The sequence below is a fragment of the Homarus americanus genome, unplaced genomic scaffold (assembly GCF_018991925.1).
Source record: "Homarus americanus isolate GMGI-L3 unplaced genomic scaffold, GMGI_Hamer_2.0 scaffold45562, whole genome shotgun sequence".
Classification (NCBI taxonomy): domain Eukaryota; kingdom Metazoa; phylum Arthropoda; class Malacostraca; order Decapoda; family Nephropidae; genus Homarus; species Homarus americanus.
The window spans coordinates 6696989-6720796 of record NW_024744839.1 but is presented as its reverse complement, the minus strand read 5'-3'; the positions used below and the strand labels follow the sequence as shown (position 1 = coordinate 6720796).

Sequence of the window (23808 nt, the reverse complement as noted above, 5' to 3'; positions counted from 1 at the left end):
AGTCTTTAGACTAACTGGCCTATAACTGCATTGCGCTAACGCTGTGCGTACATTTGGTTGTATGACTGCCAATTCACATATTCCCTCTGCAGCAGGAATAAATGCAAACATGTAGGCTGGACATACGTGTAGGTGTAGATAAGACGACTTACACCGTGACAGTACCTCAGAATCCTCTATTGATAACAATGAATATTCTTCATCTACTAAGAAAAGTTCTTTAGGCCTATCTAGGGTATACAGTGTGTCGTTCACAAACCAGGGGAAGGGTTCTAAATGCCATGCATTAAACTCATGTTGCCCTTGCATAGGAATGTGGATCAGAATTGCATTGTGCGTGAGGGTTGACTCCAACAGTGGGTAATAATATTGAACCTCATTGTCATTGAAAATCGGAGTTAAATGATACTGCAACTTGGCTATTTTTAAAGAGTCAAGAAGCGTCTGCACAGGCACAAGCTTCGCGTCCACACGTCCTATCCCGGCATCTACAATGCTGTCTATTAGTTCATTTTTAGAGGTTACAATTTTATGAACTGAAATTTCAGCAGCATGCAAATATTCTGTGAAGCAAAGGAGCCATTCTAACGTCGGGATTGCTTTCTGTAACCTAGTAACAATCCTCGAAACTTGGTGAGACTCCACTATGATTGCATTAACCTTTGATTCTAGAGCAGTAATCGCGTGAAAGGTTTGAGAAATAACACGATTCTGTTGAGATACAGCTTGAACGACAACGTTCGTGAAACTATTGTCGAATTCATCGAAGCTGTGCTGAGACCATGGAGAATGTCCAATGCTGATTGTAGTTGGCCGTCGACGTTTTCCATCTGACGCGAAAGTACGAGTTAACTTCTACTCGCAGAACGTAGTTTCATACAATAGTCATTTGGAACATTTTGCTTCTGAACAGTCTGTAAGGATGTATCAATCACGTCATCATCAACTGGAGGTAAGACATTTATCTGGGTCTTCTTCAGACGATCCGCGTGCACGACATCTGCGATCTGTGCATTAGGCTTCCATATTTTGAATTTGTTGCCTGCTTCTTTTGAGATTATGCGGAATGGACCAGAAAATTTCGCCGAAAGTTTGGAGTTCCTTTCAGGTTCCTGTAACATAACAGCGTCCCCAACGTTCAGTGCGATGGGTTTAGCACGTTTATGTTATTTGATGATCATTTCGGCGCGTGACGCCGCTAGCTGTGATCGTACTTGGTTATGAATTTCTGTAAAGACATGAATTTGTTTTGCCGCAAAATCATCCGTATTATATACCGGGTATGGCGCCTCTGTAAGGATGTCGTAAGGCAGACGTTTATCTGTACCATAGACAATATAGTAGGGTGTTTTGCCCGTAGAGCTATTAACTGACCCATTTAACGACGCTGCAACCTGGGGTAACCAATCCTCCCATGCGTATTGAAAACCACTAACAATTGGACGCAGTATTTCTAGGATTTTACGATTGGTTCTTTCAACAAGGCCATTAGCCTGTGGATGATAAGCTGTCACAAAAGTTTGTTTAATTCCATATTGTGCACATATATGCTCTATTAGCTCATTCTTGAACTCTGTTCCATTGTCAGAGAGTAGAACTTTAGGCGTAGTATATGGACATATGAGATTCATCACTAATGCATAGGCTACTGCTTCGGCCGTTTTGCTTTTTAGTGGGACCAAGACCACGAACCTGGAAAAATGATCCACACACACTAAGACGTATCCTGATCCCTGATGACTCATTGGGAGTTGTAACACATCAACAGCGACTGTGTCAAACGGACGGTCTGGTGTAGGATATTGTAGAATCGGGGCAGGTGATCCTGTTGATCCTTTATGTTGAGCACATGCCAAACAATTAGCTATGTGTAATTCTATGTCTTTCTTCATAGTGTTCCAGAAATACTTCTTTCGTAAATCCGCTAAGCATTTATCACGACTTTGGTGACCTGCTTGTGGGACATCGTGGAACAATGTCATTACTGCTTTGCGCAACGTGTCAGGTACGACTATTTGAGACACATTACCCTCAGGAGATTTTCTCGTCCTATTGAGTATGTTATGTCGTAATTCAAACTGACTTAAGGGAAGAAATAACTTAGGGAGTTTAATATCCTCACCCGATTCGAGAGCAAAAATAACAGCTGACCAATATGGGTCGCGTCTTTGCTCATCTTCCAGTTGCGAAAGAATGAATGTTGATACAGGCATAACTGGTGCTATATTTCTTGACAGAGCGTCGGCGACAACATTCGCCCTCCCAGGTAAATACCTAAATTCGGGGTCAAACTCTTCAATTGTCAGATACCAGCGTGCTGATCTGCCTGATAAGTTTCTGCCATGGAACAGTTCGGTGACTGCCGCATGATCAGTAAAAACAGTTATCTTGTAGCCAAAGATAATGTCTTTGAACTTCTTAAGTGCCCACACAACGGCTAACGTTTCTAAATGCGTCACCGAATAACGTGTTTCAGCATCGATTAGTTTGCGACTTGCAAATGCTATCACTCTAAACTTCCCACGCGTGTCCTCTTGCATGAGCACTGCTCCGACTCCAATTCCGGAAGCGTCAGTACAGAGAGTGAAAGGTTGAGTGTAGTCTGGGAATGCTAGAACCGGGGCATTGGTTAGCGCTGTCTTCAATGCCGTAAAACTTTCCTCGTGTTCAGCATCCCATATAAACACTGCATCTTTTTTGAGCAACCTCGTTAGGGGCGATGCTAATGTTGCATAGTCCTTGATAAAGGAACGATAATAACCAGATAATCCGAGAAAGCTACGCACATGATCATTTGAGGTAGGACGCGGGAACTTAGATACAGCTTTTACTTTATCATTAACTGTGTGTATGCCCTCACCGTCGACTACATGACCAAGGAAATGGATTCTGGATTTTAAAAACTCGCACTTTGAGAGTTTTATTTTGAGGCCTGCTGTGGAAAGTTTGGCCAAAACTTCACGCAGTTTAATCAGATGGGAATCGACGTCCTTACTGACTACTATTAGATCATCCAAATAAGCGCAGACTGTGTTACCAATTAGTCGGGCAAACAGGGTGTTGATCATTCTTTGAAATGTTAGTGGGGCATTTCTGAGACCAAATGGCATTCGTAGAAACTCAAAGTGGCCTAGAGGCGTGCTAAAATCCGTGATTTCTCGTGATTTTTCATCGAGTGGTATTTGCCAATACCCACTAAGCAAATCTAAGTTGCTAAATACCGCATTATCCTTACCTAAGGATTGCAATATGTCACTCAAGATAGGCATTGGGTACCTATCAGGGATTGTTTGATCATTTACGTGCCTGAAATCTATGACAGGGCGCCATCCACCATCCTTTTTCGGGACGAGGAATAATGGGCTATTAAAGGGGGATTTTGAGTGTCTAATGACATTCTCATCTAACATACCCTGTACCATATCTTGCACTGCAGCGCGCTGGCTATGAGGTAGTCTATAAGCTGGTACGTAAATAGGGTTGGTTCCTTCCTTTAACGCTATATGATGGGATGTTAAATCTGTCTGACCAAGCGTTTCCCCTGGCAAGGCTACTATATTTCTGTAGTCGGCAAGCAGCTCTAAAAGGCGTGTCTTGCCCTGAGGATGATCGATCATCTTAACATGTGGCGCTATTTGATCTATCCTGGCCAGTCGAGTCTGTTGGCAATTCGCAACAATACCTCGAATTGGAAATTTATTTGGTTGTACTTCGACATTGTTGTGATATACAGTACTAGAAAATCACACAAATAACATCCTTTCTTTAAGATTCGTTGAACGCCTGTTCGATTTAGAATCAGTACGTCGGTCAAACCACCAGGGCGTATAGTGCTCAGGGTAGATTCACATGACAGCCCTTTTACCTTGCATGTTTCCGGGAGACACACAACATCTGTGCCCGTGTACACGTTGGGTAGTTCGACAGTTGCTTTGGTGATTTCCTCATTTTGGTAATGGAGAGTACTCTTCAACACTGCTGGTACGATCGTCCAACTCTTGCTGCTGTAATCACGCTGGGAAGGTGTGTGGTTGAGGTCGAGAGGTATCTCTGACGCATGATCCGCCTTCCTCTTAATAGGATTGGTAGACAACACTTTCGTCCTAGCGGTGAGCATAGGTTCAGAATGACTCATTGCTGTGTAGGAAACACCTTTAAACGTAACACTATTATTACGTGGATGAACATCTATCATGTTCTTTCGAAGAGTTGGTAGACCAAGTAACCCGTCAGCTGGCAAATTAAACTGCTGAACTATATAGAAGTCCGCGTAGAAGGGAGAACCACGTCTTGAGAATCTGAGTGGTAACGTCACCATTCCTTTGATGCTCAGCTGAGTACCTGAAACTCCTTCGAGCTCAGCGTTACTAGGCCTCCATTTGAATTTGCGGTGAGGGAATTTACGTTGTAACTCGTGATATGATGTCAAGGCCAATACATTAGCGCAAGCACCTGTGTCTATATCAAGAGCCAATCTGGTATTATCCACTCTCACCGGCACTGACAACACTTCCACTTTGCTAAGCGCCGCTACTAATGAGGCCGCTATAGAAGTGCTGTGAGGAGGGGTGGGAACTACCCTATCTATCCCTCTCCGTGCTGTGGTGTGCGCTGGTCTTCCCCAGATGACTTGTCCTGGGGACGTTTCTGCTTGCGCCTATACGACACCTCTGTTTCACTTAGGTCCACTCCCCTAGCCCTTATTAGTACATCGCACTCATGTGAACAATGAGATGTCGATTTGTGAAAAGCGCACCATTTGCGCGCTTTCTGGGTAGGAGGAGGTGCTGCTTTGGCTCCCTCACTGTTTGACCTGGAGAATGGCTTTGCACCGGGCGTGGCCTTAAAATTAGCACTATTACCTCGGAGCTGAAAACAATCTTCCATTACGTGGCCACGTTTATTACAATGTGTGCACCGTAACGATGTTTTCTGTTTATATGTTAGGCGGGGAGGCGCAATCGGAGCTAAGTGTGTCGCATAAGGAGTCTGGGAGTGAGGCATCTGTGGCATCTGAGATGGCTGGGGTTGTGGTGACGTCACTGAGGGCTGCGCCAGTAAGGGGCCCGTAGCCTGGGGACAGAGCTTGTTTGCGTATTCCACCATATCCAAGGGTGGTTCATACTGTACTTCCTGTGCCCGGCTATAAAAGGGACCACGGACGGATAGAAGAAAACTTATTAGTTCTATCAATGTTTCCACATTGTCCGGTGGCATATCACCCCGTGAGTTGTACCAGCCTGAGGACCGGAAGGTCGCTTGCATGTCCTGGCGAACCTCGCCTGCAATGTCAACAGCGTGAACAGGCGTTTCATTTCGTATACCTGGAATACAGCGATCCAACCATCTGAAGATCCATTGCAGTTGGCCCAGCTGTGACCTACCCCAAAAATCCCAATTAACATTCTCTTGAACTTTTCATAGTCAGGGCTTTGCAAACCAAACGCATATAAACGACTGCCTGCGTAGGAACCCTGCGTTATATGGGAACGTACATATGCTTTCTTTTCTTCGTCAGTCGTTATGTGACTATTGCGCATGCTATCTTCACATGCACGAATAAAATGTGCGACCCTATAATCATCTTGTCCTGTGAAATTTCGAACATAGTCGCCGCGCTGCATGATATTAATAACATTATCAGCTTTAGGTGTGGTGGTAGTAGTACTGGTGTGAGGGTTAGAGGACGCCATTGTAGTGTTAGTATTAAGCAAGTTAGTATTCTTACTCCTAACAGAAGGCTGGGTTAATAAGGTTGTTACCGATTTAGCAACAGACACACTATCACCTGTAACAGGGGTAACTGCTTTAGTATACTTAGGTGAGGTACTATAGTGATTACCAGACCGTAGGGTACGACGGTTTAAGTCGTCAAATGATTCGTCTATAACTTTCTCACTACTTCCTAAAGACTCATTTAACTGTGTTCCATACTCAAAATCTATGTCAGTCTGGGCTTGATCATCGATGAGTTGGTTATCAGCAAACAGTTGCGCTAGGCGTTCGATTTCATCTACATTAGACATAGGAAACTTAGAAATGATCTATTAGCCCCCTTGGGTCAATGAATACTTAACAGTAAGTAGATCACTTGCCTCTCATTTACAAGACAAATGAATATGAATTGTAGTTAATTATTAAACTATCAATAAGAAGACAAACACTTACAAACCACTGTAAATTATAGGATTTCAATACATTAATCTCACATTCGACACTTTATCATTGAAATAATCCTATCCAACGAACCTATCGATGTGTGAAGATATCTCTCGAACGTGTTCATGTGTGTAGAATTATGTAATTTAAATACCTATTTATACAGAGTAGTACGTCTGTATAGAAATGTGATCCTTCAAGAGGTCTGAGTCGAGTGGGTGGAGTGTGGGCGGGGCCTCTTCCTAGGATGCGTGCGCTGCTGCTGGTTTCCTTGGCAACGAGAAGACGCTTCTGCTTTGGTGAGAGACGAGTCCACTTGAACTAGGGGAGTTCCTCCTCCGGCGATCAAAAAACTGCTGATGATTGGTTATCACTCTGGTCGTTGCTGGGTCGCTGGCGAAACTGCGGTGTGCCAAGCGAGGCTTCGTGCTGACTGTACCCAACCTATTGCAAGATGATGTCACCATAAGTGATGCTGTAGTACCTTTCCACGAGGAGACCCGTGTGTACAGTAAACATGCCGTAAATCAATTAAAAATAAATAAATAAATAAATTAAAGTAAATAAAGAAATGAAAAACATACAACACAAGAGACATATCACAGACCTTTCCATTACATACAGCACGCACAAGTGCAAAGTAAAACTGACAGTTCATGTCATTAAAAACAGGTGTAGTACCAGAATCCTGGAGGATAGCGAATGTAATACCGATTTTCAAGAAGGGGGATAGATCACTATCTTCTAACTACCGCCCAATCAGTCTAACATCAATAGTAGGTAAATTACTAGAATCAATTATTTCAAACTCTATTCGAAACCACCTGGAGAAGCACAAGTTGATCAATGATTCCCAACATGGCTTCACAAGCGGGCGTTCATGTCTAACTAATCTATTAACATTCTTTTCATCAGTTTTCGAATCGGTGGATGAGGGGCACAATTATGATGTGGTATATCTCGACTTTAGCAAACCCTTCGACAGAGTCCCCCACGAAAGACTAATTAGAAAGGTAGAAGTGCATGGTATCAAAGGTAATATCCTTAAATTGATTAGGGCGTGGTTAAGGGACAGGAAACAGCGAGTGAGCATAAACGGCACTAAATCGCATTGGAGCAACGTCACTAGTGGAGTTCCCCAAGGCTCAGTACTTGGACTATTATTATTTATTATATACATAAACGACATAGATATCGGCATAGACAGCAACATAAGTAAATTTGCTGATGACACTAAAATAGGACGTGTAATTAAATCTGACAAGGACTCTGCAAAACTACAGGAAGATCTAAACAAATTTTTCGAATGGTCGGAAAAATGGCAGATGAAATTCAATGTGGACAAATGTAAAGTACTTAGTATAGGAGATGTAAACAGGGAAACCAGTTACCAGATGAACAACGATGCCATTGTGGAATCCAACTGCGAGAGAGATTTAGGAGTAATGATAAGTAGGAATCTTAAGCCAAGTAAACAATGTGTTTTTGCTCGTAACAAGGCTAATAAAGTACTTGGGTTCATACAAAGGAGTGTTAGTTACAAGACTAGCGAGGTCATCTTAAAATTATATCTAGCGCTTGTGAGACCTCACCTGGATTACGCAGTTCAGTTCTGGTCACCGTATGACAGAATGGATATAGAATCATTGGAAAGAATCCAGAGGAGAATGACAAGACTAATCCCGGGCATTAGGAACCTTGAATACAGAGAATGGTTAAAGCATCTTAATTTGCACTCCCTCGAGAGACGTAGAGTGAGGGGCGACATGATAGAGGTGTATAAATGGAAGTCAGGGTTAAACAAAGGGGACATTACAAAGGTACTCAAACTATCCAACCAGGAGCGAACCGGTAACAATGGTTTTAAATTAGACAAATTTAGATTTCGGCGTGAAATTGGTAAACACTGGTTTGGAAACAGAGTAGTGGATGAGTGGAACAAGTTACCAAATATCATCATTAACTCAAATACGCTGAATAGCTTCAAGCATAGGTTGGATGCTCATATGAGCAATAGGGGTTGGGTATAAACGGGACTGCCCAGTATGGGTCAATAGTCCTGCTCCAGTTTCCTCCATTCTTATGTTTTTCTGTTCTTATCACTAAAAAACAAATAACCACAGAAACTTGTCACCTGACTGGCCATTTCATCTGGACTGTCATTGATTCACCATCATATTACCCATTCATATCATAACTCAACCAAAGACAACAACATCAAGAAAAAGAAGAAAGAAAACCGTAAGAATACCAAGAAGAAAGAAGAAATATGACCACCAAAGTAGTATAGTGCAAGAATGAAGACCGAGAATGAAAACAAAAACCTCAAGAATGATTCAGGAAAAGAAAGACGACAACAGCTCCGGTCTAAAAAGCCGAAAAGCGAAGTGGCCAGTAATCCTCAAACAGGCCAAGTGTATGTTGGGTTTTAGCAGTTTCAGTGATACAAGGTTTTTTTACACTATGCTTGTTGGTCTCCTACCATTAAAAGAAAACTGGTGAACAGAGTGGTCATCACTGTGCGTGAATATTTCCTCCCTTTTGCCTTGTTTGTGTGTGTGTGTGTGTGTGTGTGTGTGTGTGTGTGTGTGTGTGTGTGTGTGTGTGTGTGTGTGTGATAATCCATTTCTTTTGTTAAGTTTAAATGCAAGAAAGTGGTTTTCTTTCCGTAGAACGCAGATACCTTCACACTGGTTTCTCACCTAGGAGATTATGGTGTATCACTATGTAGAATTTCACTCTGCTTCCGGCATTCAATGCGTTGTGCACTTGATAAATGATGATTTAATGAATTCCATTAACTTCCAACATCCATCTAAGTTATTGGTTATACTTGTCATAACCAATCAGTCATTACCTTTGATAATAATAATAACAGAGGGGTCACAGATTTTGGCAGATAATTGCACTTACGTTTATTTGGCACAATTCCATACATTGGACATATAATTTGCATGGATAGGTCAGTCACTCACATTCACGCCACAGTACCGTACGTTATAAGGGAGAGCGTGTCAACCTGGAGAATTAATCGTTTAGATCTATTAGGCCGGCCTGGAGTGCTCTTGTAGCAAACAGGCCCTCACCATTGATCACTTCCTTTACAGGATGTGTTAACTTGTCGCTGGACTTAACAACAATCTCGGGGATTTGCACACACAGACTCGTAGCACTGGTAGGACTGTATGGCCCCTGTTCTAAATCCGCGGAGCAGGAGGTCTTCTATAACCCAAGGTCTAAAGCCTACTGGCTAAAATGTGGTTTTGAGGCGTGAGATGACCCCTATCGGCTGGCTGGGTACCTTATCTCTACCTAAACAAACATTTGGGATGGGTTGTGCGGGAGGCCCAGTGCAACCCATGACATCTTTGTTTACCCTTCACCAGATTTAGTGAGGCGTCATGGCACAGAGAAGAAAGAACTTTGGGGGGCTCTAATATCCAGCATAATGATGATATAACCGAGCGAAATTTTAACTTTTTTTTCGAATATCTGCGACAAACACTGCTCACTTGGCACACGGCTTAGTTTCATGAGTTTAACATGGGTAGTAGACGCTTACACTTCCCAATAACACTTCCTCACTTCTGTAATACCTGGAGATATCGACAAATGTTTTTAAGTGGGAGTCAACTTGTGTTGCAGACTTGTATTGTCTTACGTGAGTTTCTTGGGTGCAGTATTTCAACACCGTCTGAATCTCCATTTAACTTCTTATGGTCTCAGGGGGTTAAGTCATGGTATTCTGTAAAGTTAAATTGACTCGGTCTTGGGTACTGCTGCCGAGTTTATTGAAATTAACGACGAGTGTAGGTTATTAAGAACATAAAGATATACAGTAATACAGTACATACTGCCCCCAAAACAGTAAGTCATAGTGCTAAGGAGACTGAAGAAGTAAACCCGAGTAATTAATTATATTAATTTCGAGGAAAAAAAGGGTATAGAAAAGTTTTCAGTAATATGTTTATGAGAGTTTTGTGTATACATTTTTCAATCAGATATGAAGAGACAGCTTAAACTAAGGTGGATGAAGTGGTGTGTCCTGTTGCTGCTACTGACGTGGATCATGGAGACGGTACATAATGGCATGGAGCTGTTCATTGTCACTACTACCTACAGTAATCACTCGAGAGGCACGGAGCCTCTACCCCATCGCTTGAGTCCACGACCCACACAAAGAGATGTTAGCTTGCGGAGCAGCAGATTTCAGGGAGATAAAGAGATAATAAAGGTAATATTTCCCTCTCTCTCTTTAACGCATTTTTATGTGGATGTAAAATAAAATACATACAAAGAATCTGTCTTGGAGGAAACTGTTGCCCGGTCTTCGTGTTGTCGTGAAAAGTATTGCGATGTTTGTAGTGTACATTTAATTGTAAGTAGTTCTTTATACCAAGTATAAGAGTAATAAGTTGCATATAACATTATAATCCTAGTTATCCGGATGAGTTAATGAAGTGTTTAAATATTCTCTGATAAATGACTAGGATAATTAGAGAACTTCTCTGACGGGAAGTGGAAATTTATATCTTGTTTACTACGTTTTGTATAACACCAAATTTAATAGAAACTCACTTCGTAATGAAATACTAAGTTCCGAATAAAAACAATTATAACTAATAGTATAGGAGATAATTCAAATTAGGCCAAAGATATTTTCTCGCGAAAACATAGTGGTGAGGCTAATTTGAGCGACTTGAGTAGAGACCAGCATCAGCCCCCATTGGAGAAAGACGAAGCTCCGAGTATATTGCCCTTTTTTGCGGTCACTTAATACTAAGGTTTTCTTAACTTAGGGTCACTGCCACCAGATCACAGGACAGTAAGTAGTGTTCTATAGGTAGCTGGCAAAGCAGTCCATGCACTGTGAGTTCGTGTTTTTCATTAATCAAGTTGAGAGTGGAAGGAAGGGTGAAACACCAACCAGTATCCTAAGTAATTTAATTTCGACATTAAAAATTTTGTATTCAGTCACAATACAAAAATAGTTGACCTTCCCCAAGCAATTATTTTAGTGTCGCTGCACCACACAAAAATACCCAACATTCTCCAAATAATTAATTAAGGTCTTCGCTCTCCATACAAAATAATTGACCTCCTTACCTATGTCATTCCTTCCCCAATATCACCAAAATACTCAATAGCACTAACACACTCAATATCACCCGAATAAGGAAGTTTCAGTGATACACACAATATATACAGGTAATGCAGCTCATTCTTAGCACCAAGGTACAAACAGCAGGTACCCGTCTCACACTCTACTCTTGTTAGGTAGATGAGATCCTTCCCAGACATTCATACCAGGACTAGTTCTGCGTCCGATATCATTAGGTCGCTTAAAGTAGCGACCGTGAGCACTTCAAGTATCACCAACACCTCTTCACACCCAGGGTGCTGAAGTGCGAGATATCCAGAGATCCTTAGTGGAGGTTGCTTAGCGGCCATAAGCATTACCCACACCACCAGGTGGGTTCCTCAAAGTAAACAGTGGTTGCTGGGCCAACCATTCCCTCCGGCATCACTTGTCTGTGTCCATGATCCTCACCGCTCACTCTCCCACCCACACACAGGTGCGTAAACATAAGAACATAAGAAAATAAGGAGTCTGCAATAGGCTGGTTGGCCTGTGCATAGCAGCTCCTGTCGAGAGTTACTAGCACTCTCTATCATCCATGAATCTGTCTAGCCTCCTTTTAAAGCTTTCCAGCGTTCCAGCACTGACTACAAAGTTGCTAAGCTTGTTCCATTCGTCTACCACCCTATTTGTGAACAAGTTCCTTCCTATCTCCCTCCTAAAGCCTTTGTATTACACACAACATTACAAAACCTATTAGTTAACTTATTATATTAAAAATAGCATAATGCAAGGGTGTGAGATGCATATAAAATGCTAGATATGCCTCTTTAAGTACTCATGACATAACACTAGCTTTTATTGACCTATAAGATGGTGGGAGTGACTGAGGGCAAGTCTCCGCCTCTCTTACCGACTAGGCCTACGGGTGCCAATGCTTAAAAATCACCATGTTTAAATTACATACTACAGTAAGTGTCTGGTTTGTCAGATTCGGGTAAATTACTTTGTATAATATGTAAAGTACTTGAGAGTATTATCAGAGATGCCGCGATAGAACATCTACTACGAAACAACCTTGTAAAGGATTGCCAGCACGGTTTTATGCCGGGGCGCTCCTGCTTAACACAGTTGCTCAAAGTATTGGATATTTGGACCCATATTCTGGAACGGGGTGGTAATATCGACAGTATATACCTAGATTTTGCCAAGGCTTTCGACAGTGTACCCCACGAAAGGCTGAAAATCAAACTGGAAGGGTACGGAATTCGGGGAAATGTCCTAGCGTGGATAGAGGACTTTCTACATGACCGCAAGCAGTGTGTCGTGATTAATGGCACGAAATCATCATCTGTACCTATCACAAGCGAGGTACCACAGGGCAGTGTATTGGGTCTGCTGTTGTTTGTTTCATAAATAACATTCCTGACGTTGTACACTCCTCTATACAAAGGTTTGCCGATGACGCCAAGTTATTTCGGGAAATCAAGAACAAAGCGGACTGTGAAGAGCTGCAGAAGGATCTCTGTGGGCTCCAAGAATGATCGAAGAGATGGCTGCTGAGATTCAATGTCACGAGGTGTAAGAGGATGCACCTGGGGCGTTCCAACGGTAAGGAGGCGTATCATATGTCCTAACGGGATGAAGAAACTGTACTATTTGAGACTGAATGTGAGAAGAACCTAGGTGTGTATGTTGACAATGATCTGAAGTTCTCGGGCCATTGCGAGAAGAAGGTAAATCAGACAAATAAATTATTGGGTCTTATAAGGTCGTTCAGATATCTAGACGGTCCGTCCCTCGTAACGATCTTCAAGAGTGAAGTTCTTCCCCATCTGGAGTGCTGTCACCCCGTCTGGTCCCCGATATATGCTAGGGATTGTCAGTTGGTTGAAAATGTTCAAAGGAGGGCCACCAGACTGGTGCCTGCACTTCGGCACCTCAGCTACCCTGAGAGATTGGAGCGCCTGAACTTGCCTAGCTTATACTACAGACGGGCAAGGGGTGACCTAATTGAGGTGTATAAGCATCTCAAGGGGCAATACTCAGTCGAATGTCTTTACTTGGAGCTGGCGGACGCTTACCCCACAAGGGGTCACAGCTCAAGATTGAAGAAACCGCAAGTCCAGAAAACTGTGATGGCAAACTTTATCGGAGTGAGAGTTGTGAACTCTTGGAACAATCTACCAGAAAGTGTTGTGACGGCACAGAGTGTGAGCTTTTTCAAGACCAGACTTGACCAACACTGGAGCAGGTTCAGGTACATTCAGGAGCCGGTGCATGCCCAGTACTTGCCAACAGTGTGTAACAGAGACGTGACCGATCGCCCAAGCGGATAACGAGCCGATCAGTGGTGAAGAGGATAAAAGAAAAGTGTATCTCCTTACTACCTCGAAACTGTAGCCGCGGGCGATTTAGGCGCCAGAGCAAACAAACGGCCTTGATTCTTGGCTTGGGTATATTAAATTCACTTTATTCCTTATTTATGATTCATTCCTCCACACTTTGCCTTTGTTTACCACTTTCATAAGATTCTCGAATCATTTACACTGTCCGTGACTATTCGTCACATGTTGGTAACGATGTGTATTAAGCTCACACAGAGGTACATAAGATATTTTCCTTGGAGTATAGCTTATGGGTCAACCCCAATACTTCACATATGCCTCGTAAATTTATCCTTTTTCCGTATCATTGTTCTCCCATATTTTCATCTAACACCTGAGGTAGCTCTTTTTACTAATTGTACACAGACAAATACCCAAACCTTGAGACACGGTCATACTTATTCACAATAGTACACTAGTCCGTACCATTTGGGCCTTACCACTCATCATATAGGTACACTCGGAAACCATATTCTCTAGCCCACCTGGGTCAGTGCTGGAGGTTAGTACAGTGGCCTTTCTGGACGGCAGCCCACTCTAACTATCACGAGGCAACACACGCACGAACACACACAGTCATAGTACGGCTGTATAGATGATATTGTGTATAAATATTGTATATGGCATTTTATACTCTGCATTATCTAAATAAATAAATAAATAAATATATATATATATATATATATATATATATATATATATATATATATATATATATATATATATATATATATATATATATATATATACTTTCCCTCACCCTAGCAAACTAGTTAGCAGAGCATAACCAAACAGCCTTGCAAGGACCAATAGGTCTGGATATAGTGTGTGTGTGCATGCGCTAAAATGACCTAGTATATTTTACTAATGTCTCATTGTCCATGGGTTTTCTTACAGCTTGGCTGTGAGTTTTCTATTTTGTCTACCTGCCAGTTCGACAGGACTGCTAACCATCCTCCCAGCAACTCATATGCCATCCCAGACCCACAGCCTATATGTATGGTGCAAGACCGCAGTCCAATACATACAAGTCAGGCAGTCAAGCGTTGGTTTGAGGCGCACCCACATATTATTGTATTGGACTGGCCCCCTAAAGGAGCCGATTGTAATCCAATAGAAAATCTATGGGTGCATATGGTTGTTGAATGGGATGTTGAGGAGAAAACGAGTGAGGCAGTGAGGAGACACGCACATAATGTGTGGGAGGGAATAAGGAGGAGACCGAACATCTGCAGCAATCTGGTAGATTCCATTCCCACCAGATTGCGTGAAGTTAAAGCAGCAGATGGAGGTTGGATACGGTATTAACCTGTGGTCAAGAATTAAATCTCCGACCACGACGGTGCCTTGTAGGGGGTGGCAGGGGAGTTAGCTCTCTGGTGTAACCTCGTTGGGGCCACATAGACTTCGTTTCCTAACTCTCGGGAATTTGTCCAGGTATTTCACTATGTGGTTTTACGTCACTTCGCATAAATATGCTTACAAAATCTATGCATTAATATGCATACCTCTTGGGAATCTGTCCAGACATTAAATATATGTTATATACTACAATAATCACACAGATATATTAACAATGTTTATGCATAATAAATGCGAAAAATATTTTTGGGGTTTCAATCAACCAATAGTCATGCCTACAAAACAATCTTGCTGCTCTAAGTGCATGTATGTGTTAAATAACGAGTAACTGATCCACATTATTTTGGTAAATAAAGAAATGAAAAGCAAGCACTTAGCCATATGGATATAATTACACGGAAGAAGGGAAATAAGGATGAACCATGGTTTTGATGGAAACAATGTGTTCTGGGACGATGCTCACAATGACGAATGAGAGAAACCTCTTTATGAAACATCTTACCTACTAAGGATGAAGCTTAATGTTACAGAACACACACACACACACACACACACACACACACACACACACACACACACACACACACACACACACAGTGTAACTTTGTGTGACGCGTTGTCTGACTTGGGGTGGCTTTGAGCGAACCATACACTTGATATTACAATTTATGTATCCTTCCTGTTCATGATTTACAACAATAACTGTAGGGTAAAAGTTACAATATTATACTAATAACACTCATGTATTGATACTATGACTCGTTACCAAGATACAGAGCACGATGAACATAACATGATAATGATAGTGAAGCCTGGAAGGGTTCATATCATAACTTGTGAGATCGTGCGTACGTTGCCCCGTGAGAGTTACCGTGGGCCTCCATGTGCCCAGGTGGGATGGTCAAAGTATTACACTATAAGTGTGTAAAATGAGGAGTGACTGATCCACATGTAATTTAAGGTTTTTGAACTATGTAGTTAAATTAAACACGATTTTTCATGTAGTTATGCGAATGATGGGAAGCATCGTGGTCTGGCGCACACACACACAAGTGCTGTATACGTTGTGAGGAATCTCTGAGTGGTTTGGAAGTGTTTATTTCCATTCATACTTTCGTAACTACAACCTATGGTATTTTTTCTTCGTGTTCATATATAATGAAGATAATGCAGAGTATAAAATGCCATATACAATATTTATACATAATGTCATCTATACAGCCATACTATGACTGTGAGTGTTCGTGCTTGTGTTGCCTCGTGATAGTTCGAGTTGGCCCCCGTCCAGAAAAGACACTGTTCTAACCTTCAGTATTCCACCCAGGTGGGCTAGAGATTTGGTTCCGAGTGTACCTTGAGCTCTCCATTAATACTATCTGTATACATACTTAAGATTATATGTACGGACACTGGTATAATTTGCATAAAACAACATACAGCATATAAATTACCCCTTCCAAATGCTTACCGTTTTCTGTGACATGTCCCCACTAGAAAAACGTAGATATTCCCTTAGCGCGATGAGTTTGATTGTTATGCAGCTGTAATATGAATGAAAAGAGATTATAGAGACATGTACTAATGTACGCAGTACACGAGGAAGACAAGAACCAGCAAACCACTAGATGTTCTAGTAATTCCTATCAACAAAAATACTTTATTAATTCTTCTTCTCAAGACTTGAAAGTCATCATGACATAACTCATTCCAAGAACCCCTCATGGTCCACTTGATCTTCAATCTCTACCATCGTCCATCTATAAGCTAAAGAATAGATATATTTGTTATATCTTAGAGTTTTAGAGCTGTATTTAGGCTGTCTAAGCATGGCCGTGTTGTCACTGGTGCTATTATGCAAGTGCAATTCAGTTGGGACAAGGTTTTGGCCAAAACATCTCACTATAGTGTAAGTTGTCTCAGGTTATAAATATGTAGTGAGGCGTCTTATGACAACATCAGTCGCTATTAACGGTTAGTAACGCGGTCTCAATTTCACAATCCCTTTGTGATACACTTATACCAGGATGTGCACAGCTTACTCTTATTATTTTAACTAAACAGCAATCATATATCGTTTCTTCAGAATTTTGATAGTGTAGCTGTGTTTTTTTATTAGCTGCGATGGGGTAAGGTCTCATATTTTTACTTTTACGTATTACCACAAGATATGCAGTGCTGCCACCAATGTATACGAGTAAATCATTATTCCAAGATTCCTGACACCTGCTCTGTTATGCAAACAGTGGATAAGACATTGGTACAGTATAGGTATACTCAGCACTACGCTATATGTGTTTCTCTGCAACTATAATTATAATTTTTTTTATTACTAGAACGTTAGACACCCCAGCTTATTTTATCTGATGATTATAACCATCTTAACACTAAATTGAGTTTTCTAAGCTTAATTTAACTTACTTTAACGTAACGTAACCTAAGGTAGCCTAACGTAACCTAACCTAACACGTTCTTGTGATGATAATAATAATAGTTATAAAATCTAATAAAAAAATATATGTAAATTTCAGCTAGGAAGACAAAAGGGAGTCAAGAACGAGACCCAAGCCAATGGTGGTATGTTAGGTACCAAGAGAAGAGACGCAGAGGAGGGAGTAGCGAGAAAGACGAGGCTTAAAAGAAACCGAAACACGAACAAAATAAAGAAAAGGAAGGAAAGAAAATTGAAAGAAGAAACAAGGTTGAACAAGAAGACGACGAGAAGCAGTGTCAAAGTAAAGGGCGATGATGCAAAGGTAGAAGCAATGTTAATAACATAGAAGATGAGGGGCGACGGAAAAGGAAATCCAGTGTCATCGAAAGCTATATTGAAAATACCAGTGGACAATGGAACAAAAATGCCAATGGATTATGGAACAAAAATAGGGAGAGAGAGAGAAAGCGATCCAAGAATGACATTTGAGGGAGAAAGAAAACGAACATTAAAGGGGAAACTGAAAGCAGGTGGTGAGGCAAAGATGTCACTAGAGGGTCGAGAAAGGCCTAAAGATGGTCAAGAATTGGTGAGAGAAAAACAAAATGTAAGGACAGATACACCAAAATTACCAGAGGAGAAAGGAGAAAAACTGGAGGAGAAAGGAGAAATACCGGAGGATAAAGGAGAAATGCCGGAGGATAAAGGAGAAATACCGGAGGATGAAGGAGAAATACCAGAGGAGAAAGGAGAAATACCGGAGGAGAAAGGAGAAATACCGGAGGATAAAGGAGAAATACCGGAGGATGAAGGAGAAATACTGAAGGATGAAGGAGTTTGTAGGGTTTCGTGATATAATGTTGTCTAGCACTCAGGATGGATGGAAACTCTAAGGTGGTTTTCTTGTATAATATAAGTTATGTGATAGACAGTCTGGTGCTGGAGGTGCCGTGTGGTGAGGAGCTGCTCAGTAGGCACATTCGGTGAGTAGCGTGTTGAAGGAGGTGGAGGTGCAGGAGCTTCGTTAGAGAAGATGTTGCCTGTTGCTGGCCTCCAGGTTGAATGAGAACGGGACAGCGAGGAGCTTGCTTGGAGGAGGTGTTGCGTGTTCAGGAACCGAGAGCAGAATGAATCTCAATGGAGAGACAGAGCTTATATACACAGCAGCCGTGAGTCATCTGTGAGTCATGGTAGGAAAACCCGGGAAGTAGCCGGTCTTTTGGCTCTGTTGCTAGGATACTGTGGCATCTGGTGACGCCCCCCCCCCTTGGGCCGCTAGTTTGGTTGCTAGGGAAGACGTAGCAGGTGGGATGCAGCTACGCAGTTGTAGGGGAGACGTCCACTACAAGTTCGTCGAAATATTTCACAAGTGAGACTTTGTTTGAGAAAAAAAAGATTCCTTGTCTTCCTGAGGTGGTGCATAATATTAATGTTCCTGTTGTCTATATAAAATATAGCTGTTCAGACTCTGCAGACAATGGCCCTTTTGCATTTTATTTTGGGCTTTCATAAATACTGGATAATTATGTACTGTAATTTCTTTTGTTAAATGGTCTTCTCATCACCTATTGGGCAATTACAGTCGCTCTCACCCTCTCAGGTTAAATTCGTAAACGTTGGATTGAATTTGTAGTAAGGTTCTTATGTTTATTGGTCGAATCGCCTATTAACTAAACACAATAGGTCTTGCCCATACAGGTAAACGACATTAAACTCTCCCACACGATCGATCAGTCTGAGGCGTTACTGAGTGAAGAGGAAGTAAACAATGTGAAGCAGAAGGTAAAACAAGCGAACGACGATCAGCTGATCCTGAACCAAGAAACATTTGGTCCAATTCTTCCTAACACCACTGTTCTTGTGGTGCAGGTAGAGTACGCCCATGTTGATACGTATTCTTTGTGTCTTTCTTTGGAAGAAGGGAAAGAAAATTGATTTCTTGAACAACCTGGAAATAGTTAGTGAGGCCGCCTCTCCCTTTAACAACTAAAATATATAATGAGATGGAAAAAAAAAGGAATTCTTATCGAGTATTGGGGGGGTAAGATAAAGTATTTAACTCCTAATAATTAACTTTATCTTAAAAAAATCATCCTCGCAAGTGACAAATAAATCAACTACGGGTTCTCAGTGAGGGACAGAATGTAGTGCACAGCTTTAATAAACAATAATTATAATAGTTTATTGTCTGGGTTCATGGCGGACACCAAGACGCTTAGTGCAACTTGGACAAACTTCATCACAATGGCCAGACGCGCCATATACAGTACAGTATTACCAGTGTTTTTTTTACTGTCTGCCACATCCTGGTCACCCCTTTGCCTTCTCTAGGTCCACAAGCGCCTGGAGAACCTACGCTATCTGCTGGAGACGATGAAGGCAGTGACAGGCATCAACGAGACGTTAGTGATCTTTAGCCACGACCTTTGGGACCCCGCCATCAACGCTCTGGTCAGGAACATCAAGGACTTCCGCGCGATGCAGATGTTCTTTCCATTCAGCATCCAGCTTCACGCCCACACCTTTCCTGGGATCGACCCCAGAGACTGTGCTAGGAATACATCCAGGTCAGTAGGTGGATGTTGGCGATGCTATAATATATTACAGTACTTCGCTTGGGCAACTAGGGTATTTTAGGGTCACGGATACACTTGTCATCAACCATTTTAAAACTAAATTGCAGCCTGTTACAATTTCAGCTACGGCTTCAACTGCAGTTACAAATACAGGTATAAATTCATTTACAGTTACGATTTTAGCTTCAGTTCCAGTTTTAGTGACAGTTTCGGCCACAGAGTTATAGTTGGATATCTCTCACAGACAGAGTAGTGGCAAGTGTCTCGGCCACCCCGACACGTATGGGCACTACAGGGAGGCTCCTCTTACCCAGATCAAACATCACTGGTGGTGGAAGATACACAGGTGAGGGAGAGAGAGAGAGAGAGAGAGAGAGAGAGAGAGAGAGAGAGAGAGAGAGAGAGAGAGAGCTATTTTCTAATTGCTTCTCTTTTCCTGTCAGGGATTTTACCATCTACTTGTTCTCTTCCGACAAACTACTAACAATATTAAACTGCAAACCAATACTAACATACTACAGTCACTACTCAACAAGATGTACACAAAACAAAGTACAAGAGAGTGTCGCCTTATACCTTCACTGTCAGATACAAACTCTTGATTTCTGTTTTAATCCCTTCAGCCCATCAACTAGCAAACCTACCAATGATTTCTCCCATAAACTGTCTTATTAATAGCACCTTAACCTGACCATTTTTTAAACTCACAATAAACCACAGAACCAAATCAGTGATCAATGGTCACTAAGGCACGTGAGCCGTGTTTATCCCACTGTAGGGTGTTCGAGGAGGTGAGGGTGACCCGGGAGTCGGCAGGATGGGTGGTGTTCTTGGAGGAGGACCATTACCTTGCCCCTGACCTCCTCCATGTCCTGCACCGACTCCTTCGGGACAAGGACACCCTCTGTCGCCATTGTCAAGTGATCGCCCTGGGAAACTATAACAAACTCAATGGTTTCCTCCAAAGAAATACCGTGAGTCTTTTTCGCCTTGATACTTTCGTAATTGCTGTGTTTGTTCTGTGAATGACGCACCGCAGATTTGTTTACATTCGTTATGCGCTGCACATTACTGCCTCATGTTGCATTTTATGAACACACGATTTAATTTTCATTTAGAATCAGATTTTTAGTCCGGTTTGACGAACGGCTTTCTTGACCAATTAATTTAGTTTTACATTGCTGTATGATCTCGGTTAAATTTGTTAAACCCACATAAGGTGCACTTCTGGGAGTATATAGCTGCCTTTCCCTGGATGAGAGAGAGAGAGAGAGAGAGAGATACCTTGAATGGAATCTCCAGCCAACAGTTTCGTCACTTGTTATTCTCTCGTGTGATAAAAATGACAGTCGTCACCTTACTCTGAAAATCCTGGCCGTGTAGAGCAAGGGAGGGTTGTCATAGCAAGCACCCGCATTCTGGAAAACACATGAAACAAAGCAAAAAGGACGAAATGATAGGTAATGGAAGCTATGAAAGAGAGAACTCATTAATAGATCAATCGGGAGTTGACAAGCCATAAAGTGGTACGGCTCAAGTCGGCATTGCACTCACCGCCTTCACTTTCTCACCTATAAAGTTATTGTAGGTACCGATTTACAGCTGGGCGAACTGGGGAATGCCCGGGCGCGATCCAGTGACCCTTAGGACAAGACGTGAACGTTTTATTCGCTTTGCTGCCGCATCCTTCTGCTTCTACCATAGTGCTAACATGGAGGCTCAGGGACAACCAGTGGAATCGAAGTTTTTTTTTCAGTACAGTTTCACAAAAATATAACCCATTCATAATCCATTCAGATATCTTTTATTAAATAACGAACCATCTATATACTGTACTTTGCCGATTTATTTTCTCACGAAGTACAATACATTTCAAAATTTCCTCAACAGTTTCACTAAAATTTATTCTCCCATCACACAGGTTACGATTAGTGACTGGCTGGTGACGACACACAACTTAGGCTACTCTTTAAACAGAAATGCTTGGAATCTCATAAAAGAATGTCGTGAACTCTTCTGCACCTTCGACGACTACAACTGGGACTGGACGCTGTATAAGCTGGTCCTCTATTGTACTAGACCCAGGCTGACGATGCTGGGTGTCTCTCTGTCAAGGGTCCTCCATGTTGGTAGCTGGTAAGTGCGAGGAAAAATGATAGATTTTGTGTTTTAAGTTTGTAAATATAAGCTCGATTTACTCTCAACTTCCTAATTTAATCATACGTAATGAAGCCCAAAAACAAATTTTTAAATGAAATTACATATTATAATAAATACAGGATAATTTTGTTAATATAGAAATTACTGAACGTTACAATAACTTTGTATCTTGATTTATGTCCACAGTGGTACACACACAAAAAGAAATGCATGTGATACTAAGTCAGAAGTCCAGTCTGCAGCGAAGAGTTATCATGCAAATGCACACTGGCTGTTCCCGGCCTCCCTCCAGGTGCTGAACAAGGCGGCGATATCTGTCAAGCTCGTAAAGCCCAACGGCGGGTGGGGGGACCATCGCGACCAAGAGCTGTGTAGAGCTATCGCTAACAACACCACCGCGGAAGACTCGCTCCTCAGTTTAAAGTCCATTTATCAAGATAAAATTGCAGTTACATAATTTTTGAAAAATTGTGGAATATTTTCGGAAAATTTGATGGAAAATTTGAGAAAATTTTAGAAAGTTTTCGGAAAACTTAGAAAATTTTTGGAAAATTTGAGAAAAATTTTGGAAAATTTGAATTTTTTTGGTAAATTTGAGAAATTTTTTGAAAATTTTTTGGAAAAATTTTGGAAAATTTTCCGAAAATTTAAGAAATTTTTTGGAAAATTTGAGAAAAATTTTGAAATTTTTTGAAAAATCTGAGAACATTTTAGGAAAATTTGAGAAAATTTTGGAAAAATTGAAAAATATTTTGGAACATTCGAGAAAATTTTTGGAAAATTCGAGAAAATTTTTGGAAAATTCGAGAAATTTGTTGGAAAATTTGAGAAAATTTGTAAAAAAAATTTGTAATCTTTAGAAAATTTGAGAAAAATTTCGGAAAATTTGAGAACATTTTCGGAAAATTTGTGAAAAATTTCGGAAAATTTGAGAAATTTTTTGATATATTTTTGAAAAATCAGAAAATTTTCGGAAAATTTGAGAACATCTTTGGAAAACTTGAGGTAATTTTTTGAAAATTTTAGACATTCTTTGGAAAATTTGAGACAATTTTTGGAAAATTTGAGAAATTTTTGAGAAAATTTGAGAACATTTATGGAAAATCTTTTGGAAAATTATAGAAAGACATCGTGTATGAGCACATAACTAGCAGTATGGTTTTTCTCTATACCAGACAGAGCTCTTTTCGACAGAAGGGTTTGAACTGCCCCTTTACAGTCTCGTTCAAGATTCTTCGAACACTGCTGGAGACAGCTGGCATCTCGAGGACTTTTGTTTACTAAAGTACCTAGTAAAAATTATGAATGAATCTAAAAGTGATCGGTGATTGGTTACTTAGTTCCCCATTGCTTAATTGATGGTTGGGCTTTGTTGTTTCGTATTATACTACGTACTATAGTAAACAAATGGCCTCACGTTGCCAGCTGTCTCCAGCAGTGTTCGAAGAATCTTGAACGAGACTGTACCTTAGAATAGTTACAGGATATTGTTTATCTGTAACAGTGAAATAAACTTACCCAAGAAATTAAAATTTTTTAAATGGATCCACACGGGAATTCGGACTCTGGATATTGATAGTCGTTACTGGTTTATATCTAGCCGGAGAGGGGTTTTGACTTGTCCAAAATGAGGGGATTTTCGACAAAGTGAGT

General features: G+C 41.2%; 1 protein-coding gene across 1 annotated transcript; it reads left to right on the top strand.

The window, feature by feature from the left end:
• The first annotated feature begins 18525 nt into the window (after window positions 1–18525).
• On the top strand, window positions 18526–22656 carry LOC121878147 (alpha-1,6-mannosyl-glycoprotein 2-beta-N-acetylglucosaminyltransferase-like). The gene is made up of 6 exons (XM_042384163.1): window positions 18526–19288; window positions 19751–19986; window positions 20240–20341; window positions 20774–20969; window positions 21917–22131; window positions 22342–22656. Exons 2-6 carry the CDS (start codon window positions 19793–19795, stop codon window positions 22610–22612), a joined length of 978 nt encoding a protein of 325 aa, XP_042240097.1. The 5' UTR covers window positions 18526–19288; window positions 19751–19792; the 3' UTR covers window positions 22613–22656.
• Window positions 22657–23808: the final 1152 nt, after the last annotated feature.

Coding starts and splice junctions, on each gene's coding strand:
- LOC121878147 (XM_042384163.1), top strand. CDS start 19,793: ATGAAGGCAGTGACAGGCATCAACGAGACGTTAGTGATCTTTAGCCAC. Junction 19,987..20,239: donor TGTGCTAGGAATACATCCAG/GTCAGTAGGTGG, acceptor TATCTCTCACAG/ACAGAGTAGTGGCAAGTGTC. Junction 20,970..21,916: donor GTTTCCTCCAAAGAAATACC/GTGAGTCTTTTT, acceptor CCCATCACACAG/GTTACGATTAGTGACTGGCT.